Source organism: Hylaeus volcanicus, chromosome 1 (assembly GCF_026283585.1).
Source record: "Hylaeus volcanicus isolate JK05 chromosome 1, UHH_iyHylVolc1.0_haploid, whole genome shotgun sequence".
NCBI lineage: Eukaryota > Metazoa > Arthropoda > Insecta > Hymenoptera > Colletidae > Hylaeus > Hylaeus volcanicus.
The window spans coordinates 8,787,893-8,808,967 of NC_071976.1; the positions used below are offsets into that span (position 1 = coordinate 8,787,893).

A 21,075-nucleotide genomic window follows, 5' to 3' on the forward strand; every position below is an offset into this window, starting at 1 on the left:
ATATAATATAATATAATATAATATAATATAATATATAATATATAATATAATATAATATATAATATATAAAATAAATATATAAAATATATATATAAAATATACATATACATTTTGCTTAAAAAAATATATGTCTATTCATCTTTCTAGATACTATCTTAACCTTAATATTATTTTAAATAGTTATATTAAGTATATTTTCTTCTTCATCCTCATAATTTTCATGTCGCTAATATCTTCCAGCTGAACTCTAATGTATGGTTTTAGACAACAATTAATCTAATCGCTAAGTTAATGAGCTTTGACGAAATTACCTTCGCATTTAGATTTTACTCGTGACGCGTTAAAATCTCGTGAAAGCGTAATCTGATCATGTACAGCACCTATACCCGCATAAGTATTGTTGTAATACTGACGGTGCATGAATAATCGAATCTACACTGATTTCAAGTGAACAACGAAGACCGTAATTACGGCGTGTTGATCAATTATTTGCTAAATTACGCTGCGTTTGGGTCACGAGTGCACACATTAATAAATCGATCGGTGCAACTGAAACTGTTGTTTCGCGTGTCTCGAGATTTTCGCTGCGAATGTTGCATTGCAGTCGAGCTGAATAAACGAATAATTCGTTATCTACTGAAATTTATTTAAAGGCATAAATACAGAAGTATTCTGAATGTTAACAATCACATTTTTAATTATTAGCGAAGTGTGATAATATACAACAAAATATCTGAAGTTTCGTGATGATGTTTAATATTATCTACCAGTAAAATAAAATTAATCCAGTGAATTCTCTTTTTCGATAATGAAAAACAGTAGAAGTAAAAAATTTGCAAAAAGTCTAATTTATGACACATTGCTCTTAATAATAAAGAAGAAGATATTTAAAAACATTTACGCAACCAGATTAATAATCACGAGCACCTGCCTTAATCGCCTGTTAAACAAAATAAACTTGTACCATCGTAACACGTTCGTCACAGTTCCGCGAAACTCTCTGGAAATTCAAAATAAGAATGATTTCAACAAAGCATAGCATAGACGCGGCCTCGACATTGTACCGTGAAGAAGCGAATATCTCAATCTGTCGATCCTCGCGAGTTATCCATAAAACGGTATTCCCGCAGCAATCGTAGCCCCTAATATATCGCGTCAGGGAAGTTTGACGCGAACCCCAATCACTGAAGCGATGACGGGAGATATAATACATTGTTCAGAAAAGTTTCTATCGCCCCGGCGAGATATTCTCCATCGGAAAACTGCTTCGAGCTAGTTTGACCCGTGTGGCGAGACTTCGGCCAGTTCTGGACTCATTGATCTCGAAAGTTATTCAAGAACGAAGAGACGTGACATGTGGCTGCTTATGTTATCGACCGACCTACCGAGTTGAAGTAAAAGTTATGCGCTGCAGCTTGTAACACTGGTTGTCAGATAAATATAGCAATATCTACTGCTCGACGCGAAGGTTACGCGTACATATCGCGTTGCCATTGAGCACTCGTTCGAGTGGAATGATGAATAATGTCGCGTGAGACGTGCAAACGTAAGAGTCTTGCTGTTACGGGTCGGCGATGGCCATGGAAACTGCATCTTTATAGTAGGGGTTGATGCGTGTCTGGATACGTTGCTATGAAAAGTATAAATACAGCTTTGGAAAGTTTACTGTAACATAACACAACATAACACGACATAACACACCATAATAAAGCATAACACAACATAAAACCTCGAATCGCGATATAAAACGACGTGATACGTTTAAACGCAACACAACAAAGCATGACGTATTAGAACATAATATAAAAATGGCATTAGACAATATAAGACACTACAACACAGCATACTACAACGTAACACAGGCCAAGGAACAATGGTAAGGACGACCCATTTGGTTTGGCCACGATCCAAATAAACTACGAGTCGTAGAACACTGACATTCATAGGCATGAACTTGTAGATAAGAAATATTATCCAGAGGTCCAGAGTTGTTGATGATGGACTCAGAAATCAAGTGAGATAATCTATACAACGTGGAACTATGATAGGGACAATTCATTAGCTTTGGACTCGATCCAAGTAAACCGCGAGTCATATTGTAATACTTTGAGATGCTTCAAATTATTTTTTATATAGGAAGTATCCTTATTTTTTTTCCTTTCAAAAAGTCACTCCTCAACTTTGTTATAGTTCATCAGAGGCCCTACTCTACCCTGCTCTCGAATGAATGGCGTACAACAATAAGCTTAATATCACCAATCTCGTTTCCCAGACCAATCAAGAACTATCGAGTCCACTAAAAAGAAAATATCAGAACTGACAGGTGAAATCATAACCTGGATACACCTTGCCGTTTCTGCCTTCTCGAAACTTACGACACTACTAAAATAAAACATGATTCCATAAAAAGGACTCCCACCTTTCCAATATCTGAAATGATACACCAATAAAAACCATCCTAGAAATTCTTTAACCCATCCGATTTTTTATTAGTCATATGCATATGAATACAAATGCATTTACATAGGGTACACAAACATACATAAACCAACTAGAAGACATTCCAACTAATTTTTAATCAGTCGGATGTCTTTCAGGAAATTTATGTTCAACCTCTACTTTACATTAATCTCTACCAATGATTCAACTGTAGCCAGTCTAGTTCGAATCACAAAGATTACCAATCGTTAGGAGCTAATAGACACGGAAAGAGCGATAACGATGGGAACCGATAGGCAGAAACGCGAGTTAAAATGCAGTCTGCATTTCCATATAGTTCGGATAACGTTGACGCGGTGTTAACATTCGAAGGGGCGGGGGTTGATTTCCCAGCGAAAGCAGGGGAACCACTGGAGGAAATCCAAAGGGCCGGTAATTGCCGCGGCGGATTCGTCCGCTTGTATAAGTAATTTATTAGCGAGCGATACCTCGTTAAGTAACGACGAGCGCGGCGTTAACGAAGTCGGTTCACCGTGGAATACGCTTTAAGATGGCGTGTCGGGGGACTATAATTCCGACGTGCAACCCCCTCGTCCCAACCCCACCCCTGGATACCCTGGATTTGCGGGTCACCTTCGTCGACCTACTATGATAATTGTCCACATTCGTCCCTCCTTTCTCCTTTTTACATCCTTGCACGACGCGTCTTCGAATATTAATCGCTTCCCGGTGATCGATTGTCTCTCTTTCAACGCGATTTTCGTGTGATTAGTATCATTTCGCGATGCAAGGAGAGGAGTTCGCGAATAATATGACTCGGTGGATTTAACAGTAGGTTTACGAAAATTTCAATTATTTAAGTAACGCTTTCATCACTGAACTACTTTTACTGGAATTAATTGGAAGACTTAAACAAAAATGGAGTTATATAATATACTAGAGTTAGTATATTACTAGAGATAATACTTTCATTAAAAAAAGAGGGTTACTTTTATTTCAAAATGACACAAATAAGTTTCAATATCATTCATAGAACTCCCAAATATTTCTAGTATATGATTTCATATAATAAAGAGAGAGGATTAGACAAAAATTAGAAATGAAAGGGTTTTGATGATAATATCGTTGGACTGCAATCCTTGGATGGGAGTGAAAAATAAAAGCATCAACCATGGACCATCCAAGAGTTTTTAGTATAAGATTTCCAACCTTAAGAACTTTGATCCTCCTCAGTAATTTTAAAGAATAGTGCATAGTTCTAACTATAATAAATAGAAACTCAATGAAATCCGTAGATGCGACGAAAAATAAAACCATTTTAATACAGCATTTTTCACTTAGCTAACATTAATCTTTGTCCTGTGATCACATGCTGCCCTTGAGTATTTTTTTAACGTCGGTGTAGAGTCTATTCGCACACGTAAAAAATGTTAAATTATACCGAGCGTCCCCATCGATACACAAAGCACCGTGGAAGTAAAATCAACGACCAGCGATATTTTACTGTTCCATCAAAATTTATACCCAGCAATTCATCTCTCTACCACGTTCAGTAACAGTCGAGATTTATACCATTACACTGTTCCTCGACTTCGCCAGCGTGGAAGATGGATTACCAAATGGTAGGATATCAAACAGCCTTGGTGTACTTTTTCCCATTCTTACCTACCGTCACCAGCCGAATTATTTCGGAATTCTTTATGCGAGCGAATTCTTTACACGAGTCGTCCACCCTCGAATATGACGTAATATTTCTCCGTTACAGCAATTACAGTAACGCTGTCAGACTAGACACTGTTCAAACCTTCGACAAGAATTCAGTGATACGATGATGATGGATCTATCTTACTGTGGACTTTGGCATGAAAGCTTCTCTTACAGGAGGGTTTCCCACTGGAAAGCGCATCTAAGCCAGAATCCACTGAAAAGCCTTACCGGCGAGTTCTTTAGCGGATCTAGAATGAAACGTCATTTTTGTTTGCTCGAATAAGGTTCACTTGTTTGGAAGAAAAACCACTGGACGGAGGAAATTCAGTTTTAATCATTGGAGTTGAAGCACACTTGGAAGATGAAGGTACGTACACATGTCTCCGTGAGATTAATGGTGTTTCTTGTAATAACTTTTGTGATATTGCTTTTCATCAACTGGTGGCTGATTTGTACAAGCATAGAGTAAGTTTGCGTTTAGTTTTCCTTATTTTGATTATCAAGACAAATTTAAGTTAGTTTTTAAAGATTCTTTTTCTGAGTGTATTAGGTTGGTGCAAAAGGAATTGCGGTTTTCACATTGTCAAATTGTACCGTTTAAAGTTTTAATAAATTTTCGAATAAATATTAGCATCGTATATATTGTTTTGGAGCTTAGAATCTGTTCTTTATTTTCATTAAAAATATTATTGTATATGATTGTTGTTGATATAAACTATATTTTACCAATGCCATTTAATATTTATCGAAGCTAAATAGCGCTTGTTACAAAAATAAATTCATTCAGTGAAAAGATAACCAAACATGCAAGGTTCAAACAAGCATTTGAAGGCATAAACATTTCTTCATACTAGTAAAAAAGCGTAATAGTCAGGATAGTTGTACGCTTTAAAATCCACGTAGTCCTGTGAAGTCAATCAGCAAACCTTCGAAGCACCAGGAAGTGATTCAAACGTTGCAGGTAGAATCGATATTCGCATAGCAAAATTGTTCCGGCTTATGGCAATACGATCGTCCGTTAAAAAATTTAACGACGGTCCCGTCCGTAGTATCTCAACACAAAAAGATTCCTCGTACGTCACGCATACAAGGCAGCACGCAAATTGCACGCGTATCAGCGGGCACGATTTTTCATCTAAAAATAACGACCGACACGCAAATAGCCTGCACACGAATTACGCCTAATAACGCGCCGCTATTTATGCGCGCAGAAGTAGGCCGTTGCATTAGGAATTATTCCTATTAACTTGGCTTTCTTTTATTTGCGAGAAATTGCGTGGTCTCGTGTCACCGTGATTCGTTAAAAAAAAAAAGGCTCCCAAAATGACGTCGAAACGGAAGCTTTGGTGACGTCGTCGTTGCATTTCAACCGAAATGCAGTCGATTACTGTTGGGAGAACAATGCCAATCAGTCCCTCTTTGTTCCCGCAACAAACAATGCATATTCGTCTTTGATTTCGTTATAATAGTAACAAAATGTACTAACCGAGCGCGAAACCTGGATGTAACAGTGCTGCGATAATTGGTGTGCTTTAGTGCCGAACCTTCGTGCATCCAGCACGTGATTCACCCCTTTAACAGGGTGAGTAGGTAGGATCAGTCCGATTATGCTAATATCCGTGTATTAAGCTTGCACAATTCACTTTTTAGGCACTAGTTGATTTCTGATGAGATTGTGTACACCTAGGAGGGTTCAAACAAATCGGAGTAATTTCTTTCACATTAGCGAAGAATTATGAAAAGTTTATTCTATTGTGTTGAGCGAGAGAATGGAATACTCTTACTTAAAAATTATTTACACGTAATCCTTTCAGACCTGAATTATTTTTGTCCTATTTTTTTTTTTAATATTTAGGGTTAACTGAGACTAAAATTAGTATGGACAAAATTTAAGAAAAACCCAATAGCGTAGTTTTCTAGAAAAACTGGTCTTTCTTCGAGTGCACACATAAGGACACTTTTAAATGTTGTGTCCTCAACTGTGGACGCCAGGTTAATTTCCAAAGGTTAACTTTCATACTTCATAAATTATATTTTATTGAAATTTCAATTTTCGTCTGTCTATGAAAATATGAATTTGAATGAAAATCAGACGTTCCTCGACAATGGACTGAATACTTGAAAGCAACAGCCCCCGACCGATCGCCGCCATTAGCTTGATTAATTCATGGTTGTAATAGGAGGAGAAAGCACTTGAGCTCGATTGGCAATCATTGCCAAATGTGAAGCGCTTTAGGACTCCGCGTGAACGTCCAACAAACAGTCCCACTCGTGATAAAACAAACGTATGTACGGTACGTGTGACAGAATTACAAATACACATTAAAACGGCCGGATCACTCGAAACATTCAATTGGCTGCAAATTCCGGTCGAATGAAGCTCGATTCACTGAAACGAGCCGTCTACTGTGTCATTCGGAAAATGATTTACCTACATCTAGCCTGTTGATATCCTTTTAGAAGAATTCTCTGTTATTTACGCGATCACCGGTTTATTTTGTATTCATTTTCTGCGTGCTTCGTTTCAAGGGTATTAAAAGGAATTTTGTTCGTAATTAAAATTTATTTATTGTTCCTTGAAAATGTTTACGCTACTTGACGTTCAAAATGTTGAATTAACAATTTAACTACCGCTCTGTTTAGAAAGAGTTTACAACTTTGAAGAGGCCCTTCTATATTAATGTATATTAATGCAATTAACGTAGAGTTAACGTAGAATTAATGTATAATAATGTGGGCTAAAATTAACTTATGCATACTATTAAAATTAGTAAGTAGATAACCAGAAACAAAGTTAATACATGTCAATAGGTAAATATACGAATTAAAAAACCCATAAATTTTTGTATTTGTGTATTGTTAAATAAATTGTTAAGAATCCTCTATAGCGAAGGATTCAAACCAGGCCATCACTTTTTGCAACTAAAATTCATTTAATACATCAGAAGCAAGCTTACATTCTACATTCCTGGAAGATTTTCAATGATGATGTTGACAATAGTAGCAGCGAGTAATTACTCACGTCAAACCATGAGCGCAAGGTAAACCTGCGCTAATCCGGATACAATTAATCCGGTAGAGTTCATGCTCTAAGAAGCACGCGGAATTCGGGAAGGTAGATGAGTCAATTTGGAGCAGACGAAGACGTAACGTACGTTAATATTAATAATTATTAGACTGCATTTATGGCATAATGGAAATATGGTAAAATGGCAATGTGCATAAATGTAAAAATATATAAAATATCAATGATAATTTCAAACTCAATTTTTATACTTTATAAATCGCACTCTCTATTAAGTTTCATTTTTTTTCTGTATCTATGAAAATATTGATTTGAATAAACATCCACAGTTTAATAATTATATTGTCGCCCAAGTGTTGTTCATTGGTCAGCACCATTACTTTCAGCACTATCTATACACAACATTAAATTGTCTAATTATAGGTGTTCTAAGCTTTTTACTTTAGAGGGCTATTTTTGGTTCAGTGATCCGTATTATCACTTAACCCTTTACGGTTCATTAAAAATGATGAAACGTCGGTTAAAAAAGCGTGTACTCCTTTGTGTTCGAAATTTCGAAGAGTCTTTAAAATTAGCTAAATTAGAATGACATCTTGTTAGAATCAAATTGAATTGACAACAGTTTATTCCATAATCGAACATATACACGTACATCATCTGTATGCTTCATTTTTATTTTTCAGTTGACCTTCTCTTCAAACATTCTTCGCTAAGTTCATCTATAGACAAAGTATAACAGTAACTGGTTTATGGAAGACAAGAAGATTATAGACGCTCAAATAGAAATTTTAAAAATAAACCGAAAGAAGTTACGTCAAGTTTGACACGTTCAAAAGTTATGAAATAATAACAAGAACAAAATGCACAAAAGGTAAAGACTTGAATTAGAAACTATAAAACTTGAATGAAGTCAAAGGTCAAGAAATATGTCAAGAAAGATAATTTTAACTCCTCGTTGTAAACACTTTTTGTCTTCTGTCTGTTCTGTATTCTACCTCCAGCTGTACAACTCTGCAAGATGAATGCATACAGCCTTAGACACCGCTGTAAATATTTGAAACGTATAAATTAGAGACGAGGAGAATACGCGCGAATTAATCAGACGTACCATGTGATCAGTACTGTTCAGCTACATGAGTCGAAACTGCTCTAGTCTACCTTTAATTTTTAAGGCGACCTCTTGCTCTTGAAAGTTGGAAAGCACGGACCAAATTATACTGACTGATGCAGTTCAATCAGAACTCAAGCTACTTACTTCACTATTTACGTCTAAGACGATTTGTAACATTTATAGGCCAAGGGAATATGCCATCATCCTGACAATTTTCTTTGAAGTAGATGTTACTGGAATGTCTTAATCAAATTTACTTAAATTATAGACTAAATATATATGTTTGTAAGAGAAAGGAATAGAATTCTCAACCTAAGAATTTACTTCATCCCAAATAGTACCAAAGTATTATTTTTACTAAAACGTTCATTCACAAATTGTCTCGTGAAACCATGAAAATAAATGATTATAGAATACGTCTTATTTCACCATATATACTTAATTATACAATATAAAAATTCAACATCCTGTGTAAACGCTATCGAACGTAAAAAATTGTTACGACCAATATGAAATTGCAATAACCATACGCAGAAGGTCTCTCGTAAAAGTAGGAACTCCGTTTGCATGCGATACGGACACAGCTGTTCATCATACAGTATTCGCCAAACAATCTCGTGTACCACGTTGTTCATTCTTGCAATCTTTCGTCTGCAATCCATATCACCTCAAATCTACACTCCTAGCAGTTCTAGGTCTACCACTTTTTCGAAATGAACCAGACTCCCGCAAGCGTTGCATTCTTTTCAATGTTTTCCTATTTGCCAAACTTCTATTAGAGAAACGTTCCACGTACACATGTCCTTAAAATATTGAGTGGCATATAGAATTTCACAGAGAAATTATAATATCATTTCGTCAGAAAATTTTGGAGAAAATGTTCAACGTCTGTAGAACATTTATCTTGAGGAATTAGAAAATAAGTGAGATACGATTGCTTCGGATACAATGAAGATATTAATAACCAAATAAATGCGACAGTATAAGTTATAGTGCAAGAACTAGACAGTTCTACATTTTATTACATCCCAGTTACGAGAAAGCCAGGCAAACCCTAGGATCTGTAAAACATCATGTTTACGACTGAGGAACAAGTATACCCCGAGATTCTTGGATAGTCGAAGATGACATGGTTGCTCGATCCGACCAACGAAGGATTTTTATAGTTAGTTGGATGACCTGAAATCTCGTGACAATAGATAGAGGAGGAGCAGGAATGTTTCCCCTTCTGATTCATCGGGACATAAATCGAGATATCCGCAAAAAGAAACACGGCTACCAATCATTCACGGACAGGTCTACCACAGGGGAACTTGCCAATAAGGCAACGGTAAAGTGAACGTAAAAAAGAAATTCATACTGTGAAGAATATCGCGATAGTTTGAAAGACACTGGTCTGGAATAACACGAAACGTCGGAAGGTACGTAGTCACGATACTTGAAAGAAATAAGCATAGAATTTCACGATTCACCAAACACGAATCATACAATTGTATTAACGCATTCGCGACCGCTGACGCGAATTCACGCCACTTTAAATTCTAAATACTGATTGCTTCTTACTGTAGAAGTTGGAATGTTTGAGAGGAAACGACCTTCAAGAAAATGTTTAACGCGAACTCAGAAAATGGTACAGGCGCCGACAGACGAAGAAAGTCAGATAAATTATGCGGTCTGGGTTACATTCGCCGCGAGTGAAAAATAGATACACGTATCCGGAAATGAATGGCGCGTTCGACACAGCGACGGTAGCATCCAGCGGAGAATGAAAGACATTTCCGTGGCAATTTCCGATCGTGACGTTCCGCGTCACCAAAACTTCGATAGCGTAGTTTATTATTAGAAAGGCTGGTCGATGCTGGCTAGTCGGGAGGATTACACGTAATAACAGGAGAAAAGTGGCAACTTCGAACTTATCAAAGGCGTGGCGATCGTTAGATCTTCTCTGTTTCGTTCCTAAGATTATCGCTGTTATCACACTAGCGACGAGCGAGGTATTTCGAAAGCTCCAACTTAACTTCCTGCTATACCACTTAGCCCGACGAGATTAACAGACATGATCGTCGACATTTCATTAGGTTTTTAGCTTATACAACTCTGCAAGATGAATGCATACAGCCTTAGACACCGCTGTAAATATTTGAAACGTATAAGTCAGAGACGAGGAGAATACGCGCGAATTAATCAGACGTACCATGTAATCAGTACTGTTCAGCTAGATGAGTCGAAACTGCTCTAGTCTACCTACAAAATTTGGTATACAATTTTGACGAGTGAGACTGGTCAAAGTATGACAAGGGCTTAAGACTTATTTAAGTAAAATAGTCAACTGTAAAAGGGTTATCTAATTTGTTTACAATTTATCTGCTAAATAGGGAACCAAATCAAATGTGTGCATCATGCCAAGTCCCCAATTCTATCTATTATATTCTAATCAGCATATTTTGAAAGTGAAAGGATCTAAAGTTAAATTTCAGTACTTGCACACGACGTGTGTGACTCGTGTTTTTCATATTCAACCCCAATTTCGTACCACAAGTGTCACCTGATGAAGTGAATGTTGTTTTAGGGGTTAAAGGTAATCTTGGATGTAACGGTGCTAGCTTATCAAACTACGTCAAAAATTCTGATGCTACCAGTAAATCATGCAAGAAACGATAGGACGAGCAGCGTTTTTAAAGAAAAAAAAAATGCACCCACGTTTGTTCGATCGATCGACTTCGGAGCCGTTGGACTGGCACTTTGTTTTCATAATGAATTATTCAAAGGGTTGCGGTACTTCATGGTGACTTCGGGAAAATGAAAAACAGCCGCGTTGAATAATGCAGCGACGCGAGAGTATTTTCATACTTATACAGGTGGTAATCGCATGCGGATCAAAGATAGTTCTTCAAGATATGAATTGACGAATAATAGAATTTCCGCGTGGAAGATACAAACGAAGAACCCTCGATGTGTCGTCTCTTCTTTTTGTCAATTTCGCTTAATATTTTATCTAACGGTTTATTTAGGAAGAGCCTCTCAGAAAAGTTTTACATTTTAGTTTCACAAATATAACAAATAGGGTGTCAATTGTAAGATATTGTAAAGAGAGGAATTAATTTGAATATCTCACCAGATCGTTGTTATATTAGTGAAACAAAAATGTAAGTAGCAACTATAATATCCAAACGCGCTAAAAACATTTCTGTCAAAATTTTGCAATGTACATTCAAGGCAAAAAGAAGATAGGTATTTTGTTACTTTTGATACCAGACTTCTCCACCGTTTCTTCAACCTGTCCAATCTCATTTATTTTATATTCGTAAAACAAAAATGTAGGTGGCAACTACAATGTCCAAACGCGCTAAAAACATTTCTGTCAAAATTTTGCAATGTACATTCAAGGCAAAAAAAAATAGGTATTTTGTTACTTTTGATACCAGACTTTTCTACTGTTTCATCATCCAGTCCCATCTCATTTGTTTCATACTTCCAAACCTCACTACCATCAGATTTCTTTTCTAAGTATTGCCAAATCATCCCCAACGCTCTAGATACTCACCACCCACGATACGGTTGACGCGGTCCACGAAAACAAATGTTTCGGCGACAAGACACAAACGACCCCCGCCGAGAATAGAACAATAACATTTCCCCATGACGACAGGTGAATCGAACCACTCTGTATCGTGTGAATGCGCGTCGGCTCGGTTTTCTTTTGACGGCAATCTTTCCGCGCGGGAAGCAAATATCTCGCGTGTCTCATTGTCCGTCGATTCTGCCGTTTCGCGTGCGCGACAAAGCGTGCCGGAAAGGTGTTACTCGGATACCTCTGGGAATCTCGATAGAAAAGACTCGCGACAACCGACCACTGTTCCCTCTATTTCCTTCAGCCCGTTTTGTACTTGGATTTTCACTCTATCGCGTTTAGCGCTACGAGTCGTGCACAGCTTTTGTCGCGAACGCGCGTCTCTCGCAGCTGAATACTTTATTGCTTGTGCTGAAAGCAGCCGCTACGGTATGCTAATGCCGTCAATGTATGCCCGCCACCGTGCGAATCGTCGAACTGGGCGCGTTGATGTTTCGAAAGCTCTTCATATGGTTTCTCGCTGTCTCCTTCTAGTTTCCAATTACGGTAGAATCACAAAACGGGTTAATTTTATTCGTGTACTTTGGACAACTTATGTTTTCCTATATAGTTTCTGTTATTTACGATTATAAAATTACTTATTATATTATACAGTCAGCTCTGTAAGTATTCGTACCCTCTATATCTTTTAAAGAAATTTGTCTAAATTAAATGATAGGTTTGATGTTTCCACATAAATATTTTTGTATAAATATGTACATGAATAAACGAAGTTTTGGAAACATCAAATCCATCGTTTAATTTAGACAAATGTCTTCAACAAACGTAGAAGAAACGAATACTTATGGAACCGACTTTATATATATTATTACCATTTGGTAAAGATTTGTTAATGTTCACTCTCAGCATAAAACAAAATATTTCTAGTCTTACAATAAAGCTTAATTATTTATATAAGATAATCTTAAAACAGTGTCTCCATTTTCCTCGATTTTCTGAGTGATTGGAAGCAGCATCATATTTTTTAATGACTATTATATGGCTAAACGTTGTCTACGTATTTAATAATATAATTTGAGCTGCGAACCCCTTTGTTCGCACCATTTTGCAGTACTTATACCGTAGAGCTGAATTTTGTCAATTACATCGTCGTCAATGTCAAGAAGCGATGTGTATGATTAAAGAAATAACGTTGTTCGTTTGTGCCGGTCAGAGCTCAACATGGAAAGCTTAGTGTCGAACATCAGTGACCGTCAAAGTAACGAACCTGTCGATACGTCACCAATCGCTTGAACGTTGGAGAGCGTCCAGGAAGAGAAACCTTTTGGCGCTCCTCTTCCACAGAGAGTCCTCGCGTTGGTACGAAACGAATCAATTTCACAAACTATGCATCATACGAAACGTCGATTTTGAATGCCACTCGATACCGTAATATAATCACCACGGCGAATCAACAGATAATGGATCATATTGCTCCATTAAACGTTATTCGACATTATGCACGTTACATATCCTCTTTCGCGCGAAATAATCTGCTCTGAATACCTCTTTGACGAGGAAGAGCATAGTGTTTCGACGAGTGCTTTTTGGATAAACCGGATTTAAATAGTCGATATGTTCAAACAAATCGGGAAGCATTCAGGTGGATTCGAACGTTCGATTCCTGAAGTTTCGTTGATTTCTTTTTTTTTTGGTGTGCTGCTTTGTTTAATAGAAAATATGACTTTATGCCTATAATGTTGAAATTTGTAGATTGTACGTAGCGAATTTCCAATATCACATTTTCGTTGGAAGGTCAATATTTTTAAATTAATTGTGTTATCCTCTCGCTTGAAGCAAGAGTAAGAATGAGCAAAAATACCCAAGTATAATGCAAATTCCTGTCAGAGAGCAAGCATCCCCACTTGGACACGCATCTCTGCAAAACCACGCTCCGCCCCGAAGACGAGAGTCATGGTTTTCGATAAGTGGAGTGTCATCGAAAAATCAATCGTCGATGCCGCGGTTTCCCCTCGGCAAGAAAAGGATCAAGATGTTTTCGCGATGAATCGCGGCATTCGTTCAGACATTTCGATTCTGTTTAGTACCCCGTAACACGTCTTCCCGCGGCCGAATGATCTACGAGCGCAAAAACGTCTCTAACCGTCCGACGATATTTCACCCTGGACGTAGCGCAGGGTTTCGCGTCTAGAGAAAAACTTGGATGTCGAATACTCACACAGTGAAATGATAGACGAAGCAGATCCAACCGTCTGGGTGCTCGAGGAACACGTACAGCCTCTCCTGGAACGTCTTCCCCTTTTTATGACAGAACACGTACTTAGCCTTGAAGGCCTGGTCGATGGGCAGGTAGATCGGGTAATAGGGATCGGCCACGCCAGCTTGGGTCAGACTAGGCGGCTCGACTTCGGTGGCGTTCATGTCGCTGTCGATGATGTCGTCCTTGCTCTTCTTGCGGCGGTACTTCCTCTTCATCGGTGTGGGCACCCTCTTGTGGTGCGCCTCGCCGAATCGCGGCGAACGGAAACGCCTGAGGAAGGTGAAACGACGCGTAGGGGACGGCTCATCGTCCATTTGGGCGCCGTTGTCCTCCGTGTCCTCTGTCTCGCTGCCTGGCGTCTTCAGGGCCATGTCCTCCGACCCGAGGCAGTGCTCGGCGACGAGCTCGTCTTCGCTGCCCCGCAGGGCAGCGTAGGCGGCTGCGGCGCTCGACCGCTTTTCCGTGAGCCTAGAGCATTGGTCCTTGCTTCGTGGAAGACTCTCACCTGGACATTTATCCAGGATATTGCAGGGTTGCGTTTCGGGAATCGAAACTAGCCGCCTCTCTTCGAGCGTGGCTTTCTCGTTCGCGGTATACGCACGATCATTGGCTGTCAGATCGATACTCGTGAAAAATTAGACGAGGGTAACGCTTTGGTTCTATGCAATTGAAACTTACTTTTGTTGAATTTGACCCGTTCACTGCCAGGCAAATTTAAAGCGTTTTGCCTCGGATGTCAAGATTTAACACAGATGTGTAATCTAGATTGTTATTTTGATATTAAAAAGTGATGTGAAATTTGTTGTTTTAAAATGAAAATTTGCGATCCGATTTTGCAATAATTCGCGACTCGGAAGGATATAAACTTATCCCTTGAGCAAATGGAATCAATTTGAACTACGAGACATCTCGTAGTTGTCAGTGAATGAGTTTGAAGTAGTATTTAATTTTGATAGAATGAAATAAAACGATTAAATGAAATCATACTCTTTAAAAGCATTGGAAGAATTGTGTTTAAAGCATTGCAATTTTGTTCGAAAAACTAGTGTATGAAATTGTAAACTTTAGTAGATGGAGATATGTCTCCATGAAACATGAAATTCCAAATTTAAATAAACAGAGCTTAGAGTACGATATAAGCGCCAATAAACATGTACTAGAATACAAAATTAATACAGACTCGAATATAAAATTTTCAATTTTAATAAGCAGATATTGGAACATGAAATCATAATCTTTAATTAAGAGAATCTTGAATAAAATTTTACAAACTCCACTAAATTGAATCTAGAATAGAACATTGTAAAATTTCATCACCAGAGGCAAGAATATGAAATGTTAAACTCAAATAAATATATTGAAATCAAATTTATAAACCCCCCACGTATCAACCAACCCCATGAAAAGTTTCACTGCTGCGTAACCAAAGCAGAACCCAAGTTAATTAAAAATGATTCTAATTAACCATTGCAATTTTCCAGGCACGTCGAGAACAAACACTCGGTCTATGTTTACCGAATTGAAACTTTCCTCTGAAATCACCCCCAGTATTTCACCGTGGCACATTTCGGTGTCCTTGTTTCAGCGAAAAGTTCGTGATCAAGTAGGTTTCCCGGTTAAAATCGTTTTCACGGTTTAACAACCGTTCGATTCTTCCAATTGGCTTCGAAGCTGCTAGACTGTTTTACGGAACAATGAGCACCGATTTGCGAGCTGGTCTCGAACACTGCCTAGGAACACATCTGGGATCCTCGATCCTCGATCCTCGAACCTCGAACCTCGAACCTTTTGTTCCGCGTGGTTTACGTGACGCGTGTTTACCCTGCGATCATCGTACACGCCCCGGAATCGTGTAATCGGCCCTTTGTCGACCAGAATCGGTGAAACGATTCTCGACAAAGGCAAGGCGTCCCTTTCTTGGACTAAATCACGCTGTTTCCTGAGATCAGAATCAACGACGCGTCGCGGGAACGGATTTCCATTGATAACGGAGCAACACACAACGTCGTGTTGCGTTGCGTCGAGTATTGTAGTTTATTCGTGACGTTTACTTTAAACATTATGTATATAATGTCGTCTTCTATAATGTAACTTTGACCTTACTTATTGTATTGTTTTGCAGGGAATATTTATATTTAGAGAAAGGTCAGGAATGAATAATAATAAAATATTAAATTTTAGACAATGCGTGAAGTGTAGTTGTTTATGTTTTCGTATGTATTTTATTCGATTGAGTAATTAAACGGATAATTCATTGAAGCTAATTGTTATATTCTCTTGCAGGAAACATGCACGACTTGAAAAAGATCTGTAATGAATAGATAATAACAAATTATTAAATCTGATACGATGGGTGAAGTGTTATTAATGAGTGCAATTGAGAATTGCAAATGGAGTAGTAATCTGTAATCTCAACTTAAATTTGTAGAAACAGATTTTACAACATTTAAAGTAGTAGTTATAGCAAAGGAGATTTCTTTCTGAAGAGACAGCAAGCCAATTAAAAATAAATATACCTAATCACACAGCAGATTTTATGGCATAAAAATTATTTTTCTCAAAATCCCATTCTAACCTTCTTGCTCTTAAGGTCACCGAAATTGTTTTCATATTTAATCGTATATCTTTATTAATTAAAAACTAGAAAATTGTATTTTATACTATTCTTCAAGGTGAGAAGAAAAAGCAGGCCACCTAAATAACTCCTCTCTTTCAGAGTAGAGAAACAGTTAACTCAAGGAGAAAATGTTTGCTGCCATTTTTTCGTTCTATTAACAGAAACGTTACATCAACCATCCTATTACGATAAATCATGAGGACTAGATAATAACAGAGTATCGTTAACGCTGCATACTGTTTTACAGGAAACTATTTTGCTCAGCTGTTATATTTATAACTTCCTTTCATGTCCGTTGGTACTTGACGTTAACCTCGAAAATCTATTTTACGGGGACCAAAGGTTATTACCATAAATGCACAGTAACTAAACCGAGGCAACTCTATCTTTGTGCAACATTAAGAATGAAACACATCCTGCGAACCGGGTAACTGGATTTCCGATAATGCTACGTTTCATTGTAAAAGTGTTACCACGAAAGAAGTAATGACAGAGTGTAGATGGATACTATTTCAAAAGTAGACTCGCTTCTGCAATAATGGTTTTAAGAAAAGGATCTTCTAACGGAAAGCAATTCGCTCGGTTATTGGAAACCTTGTCATTCCATTCGTTTCGTTAAGCAAACATACTGATTTCGACATTTTCATTTAACTTTCATCATTTTCATTTGGCTTTCATTATTTCATTATGTGGAACGAAAGGTTTGCAATTACTTCAGAATTTATAATCACGGGAATTAAATGGAAATTAATATTTCCAATTTCATTGGAATAATATTTTAGTACGTGAAACAGCAGAATGAATTAAATTTTAGATACTTTTGGAAACAATCATTACCGATAACGAACTGATTCCTGTCAGTGATGAACTATTGCCTCGTTAAGAATGGTATGTTAATTTAAAGGTAAAGAATCATTTTTTGTAAATGGTTAATTTTATATGTACAATCCATGAAATACAGTAGTTAATTAAATCTACACTCTGATTAACAGTCACCTGTTTATCTAAGAAGCTAGTGGTTGAAATACACGAAAATACAAACAAAACTCCCGCGGGTACAAATCGGAGAAAGCAGGTTCGGTTAGGTCCTGCAGGACCTATCCATCAATTAGAAAATCGTTCGTTCAAGAACTGTCTAGCTACAGACAAATGGAATAGTGTATCGATGCATAAATCACAAATGACATCTAGTGAAACGTTTTTCAACGATTCATGCAACTGTTTACTAAAGAAATTCATATAAGATTCATCTGTATATAAACACTCCAGTAGAATCTACCGTTAGTATTGTTGCGTTAGTGGAGTTGCATATAGGAGGAAGACAAGATTAAAAAACCTTTTACAATTTTTATTTTCTTTAACAAAATAGCCAGTTTCCATCGAAAATGATTCCTTCGTCCACTCAGCGGATGACGACGTCTTCTAGCAGAATAATTTAATTGCTATATTTCAAATGAGATATTTAAATATCATGGAGATTGAAAAAAAGAAACACGTTTCTCAAAAATTTGCTATACCCCAGTAATTCTTAAATATATATTTCAATAAATCAATTTTCATATAAAGTTCGATACTTCTACTATAACATTACTCTGTATTCCATATCAAAACATGTATTTAAATCTTGAACAAAAATACTCGAATACGCGTACCCTCTCAACAATTGTACCTTGTCGAATGTGCAAACATGCTCGCGTAATTCGACTCGAGGATCGACTTCATTTGCATTACAGCTGTCGGATAAGCTGCGCAGTGGATGACCATGGGTACCGCGGCTCGAAATAAAAATGAACAAGCTATGAACGCGGCCTGCTAGATACCCAGGTACACGCCACGCCGATAAATTGCTACGAATTATCTGCACGCTCATCGGACGAGAGCTTCCTCTTCTCTTCTCCGAGGAAAGCAGCTCCTTCTATAGCCTACAGATAAATCCTAACGATTACATGCAATTTCCCAGGACATTAACGAACGAAGAATCGGAAGTTCGAGCGGCTATAGCGAGCCGCCGAGATATTCATCGAGAAGCACTCTCGCCTCGGCCGAAACGGATTTACTTGGTTCCGAAGGGAACTGAGAAAAGAAAGAAAAAAAGGAGACGAGATGGTGGAAGAATTCTCCACGTTTTGTCGATACTCTTTGTATTGGCTATTGCTCGACGTTGTCCGGTAACCCAAATTTTTATGAGAACGGGGCAATTCGCTCGATGATTTGAAGAATGCGATATCGACAGCCCTACGCGGGGGTGGAACAGTTATTATGAATTGTACGTACCCGCGGAGAATCGAGTTTTTATTATAGAATCGACGTTCGCTATCGGAATCGTTTCTTTCGGAGATAGATAGTGCTGAATTTTGCAATGGTTTTAATTTAATTCGATGCCTGGGTATTTTTGAATTTTCATTTTCTATCTGTACACATTGCCAACCAATCAGAAATATCTCCCTCCTTGAAAGTAATTTCTTTTTCTACAACATCTTATCTATGTCACTTTTGTGTATTGCTCTTGGTCTATCATATTTATTATCTTTTATACTAGTTATTTCTATTTTCTCTGATGAAAATAATTTTCTTTTTTGTCCAGGATGATGTAGTTCATTTTTAAAAAATGGAGTATCTACAAGCAATACTTGGAAATATATGTCAATTTTATTTTTGTAATATTTTTTCACGAACACGTCTACTTAGATTCAGTTGTTAGACGGAATAATAAAAGCACATTATGAAAATGGTGTAAATCCATGAACACAAAGAATGACAAAAATGTCAGATGCAACGAGAATATCTAAAATGGTCCTCTTCCTCCTAGAATATGTCTAATCTATTTCTAATAGTCAAACAAACAATATATTGGAAAGAAATTCTAAATCCTTCTCGAAGGACGCAAACCATAACTGGGTTAAGCTATATTCTAACGTAGAATGCCATGGCTGCGTCTTATGCATACAAAATCACCGATACAAATCTAGCCATTACGTTATTCATTTTTGATTACCTAATGTACGGCCAAGAATACGTGTCTGCATAGGAATATTAATACAGATACCAAATCCCCGTGAAACATAAATTTAGATATCCCAATTCAGGACACGTACTCGATAGCCGAATGTATGTAAACCGTTTCCATTGTTTCGCCAAATAAATACCGAAGATTCAACATTTATTTAAAATCCATCTGTGAGAAAATTCCACGGAGCATTCAAACATTTATTAATTCTAGTTCCAATTGCAACATCCAAACAGTGATGTTTAGGAATGTAAATGCGATCTGTTTTTTCCTTGGGTCGAATAATTCGAATAGCAATGAAAAATGGCAACATAAAAGAAACATTGACAAGACAACCCTTAATGTTAATGCGACCATCTGCGTTTTCACATGACTATGGTCTGTCCGCATTAGAGCAATTGTGTGTTACATCAAGCCAGATTGCAGGGTCGAACTAGAAAGGTCAATGGCGTAGATACTCGCAATCGATAATATAATAATTGCCCTCTGATCTACATTATGTCCGCCGACAGACTCGTGCATTATCCTTGGTGGCTTTCCGATAATTCGTGTAGCACTGCATGTTCGTTCAACCATCATTATTTTGACTATTACCGAACGACATACCTTCGACTAGTGAAGGTAGAAATCAAATTTATATATTAAGTTCAACACTTGTATTATGAAATCACTCTTTCAAAAAATGTACTTATATTTTCTTAAAGAGCAGATTAGTGAATACACTAATGAAGGAAAAATTAAATTGTTCTTTTCAATAGCACTGATAAAACATTAAACAAACTGTTGATAAAATATACCTTCTAATGCAACACAAATTAAATATAAAAACATAAGAAATATTCATTAATAGATTCGTAACTTTTTCTTAGACACTTATTCCAATTGAGAAAGTGTCCACATAGTTATGGTCAGGGGCGTGTATATATAAAATTGAAATTCTCACAGTCCACCACTACTGTACTACAGTTCAAAGGTTTCTGAATGTAAACAATAGAATTTGAAATAATGGCTCAGTCATGCCGGTTCGCAATCAGCAACTACAAAATCGATAGTGTGTACGTTCAGTTAGTTAACGTTAACGAGAAGATCTATATTTGTGTATCCGCTACAAGCACCAAATCACCGTCAGTTTTTTTTTTTTTCAAAAAGTTCAAATTGACTACGTAGTTGCACCGATCCTATCAATACGAACTAAAATTGCGCGAAGAAAACAAATTTGACAGTCTTGATTAAAAACTGGAAATACGTTAAGGAAACACATTTTACAGCCTCAAAAATATGTATGCAAGTTGGCAATAGTCATTGAAATACACACGAGAAATCTAGCATTTATGTTAC

General features: G+C 37.3%; 1 protein-coding gene across 6 annotated transcripts in view; it reads right to left on the minus strand.

Annotated features, from left to right (window-relative positions):
- Positions 1–21,075, minus strand: part of LOC128884537 (potassium voltage-gated channel subfamily KQT member 1) — a 91,578-nt gene that overhangs the window by 61,606 nt on the left and 8,897 nt on the right. For all 6 annotated transcript variants that reach the window (XM_054137973.1, XM_054137972.1, XM_054137975.1 and 3 more), the window contains exon 2: positions 14,072–14,618. In XM_054137973.1, coding sequence (XP_053993948.1) covers positions 14,072–14,618 — 547 coding nt within the window. The remainder of the gene's footprint in view (positions 1–14,071; positions 14,619–21,075) is intronic.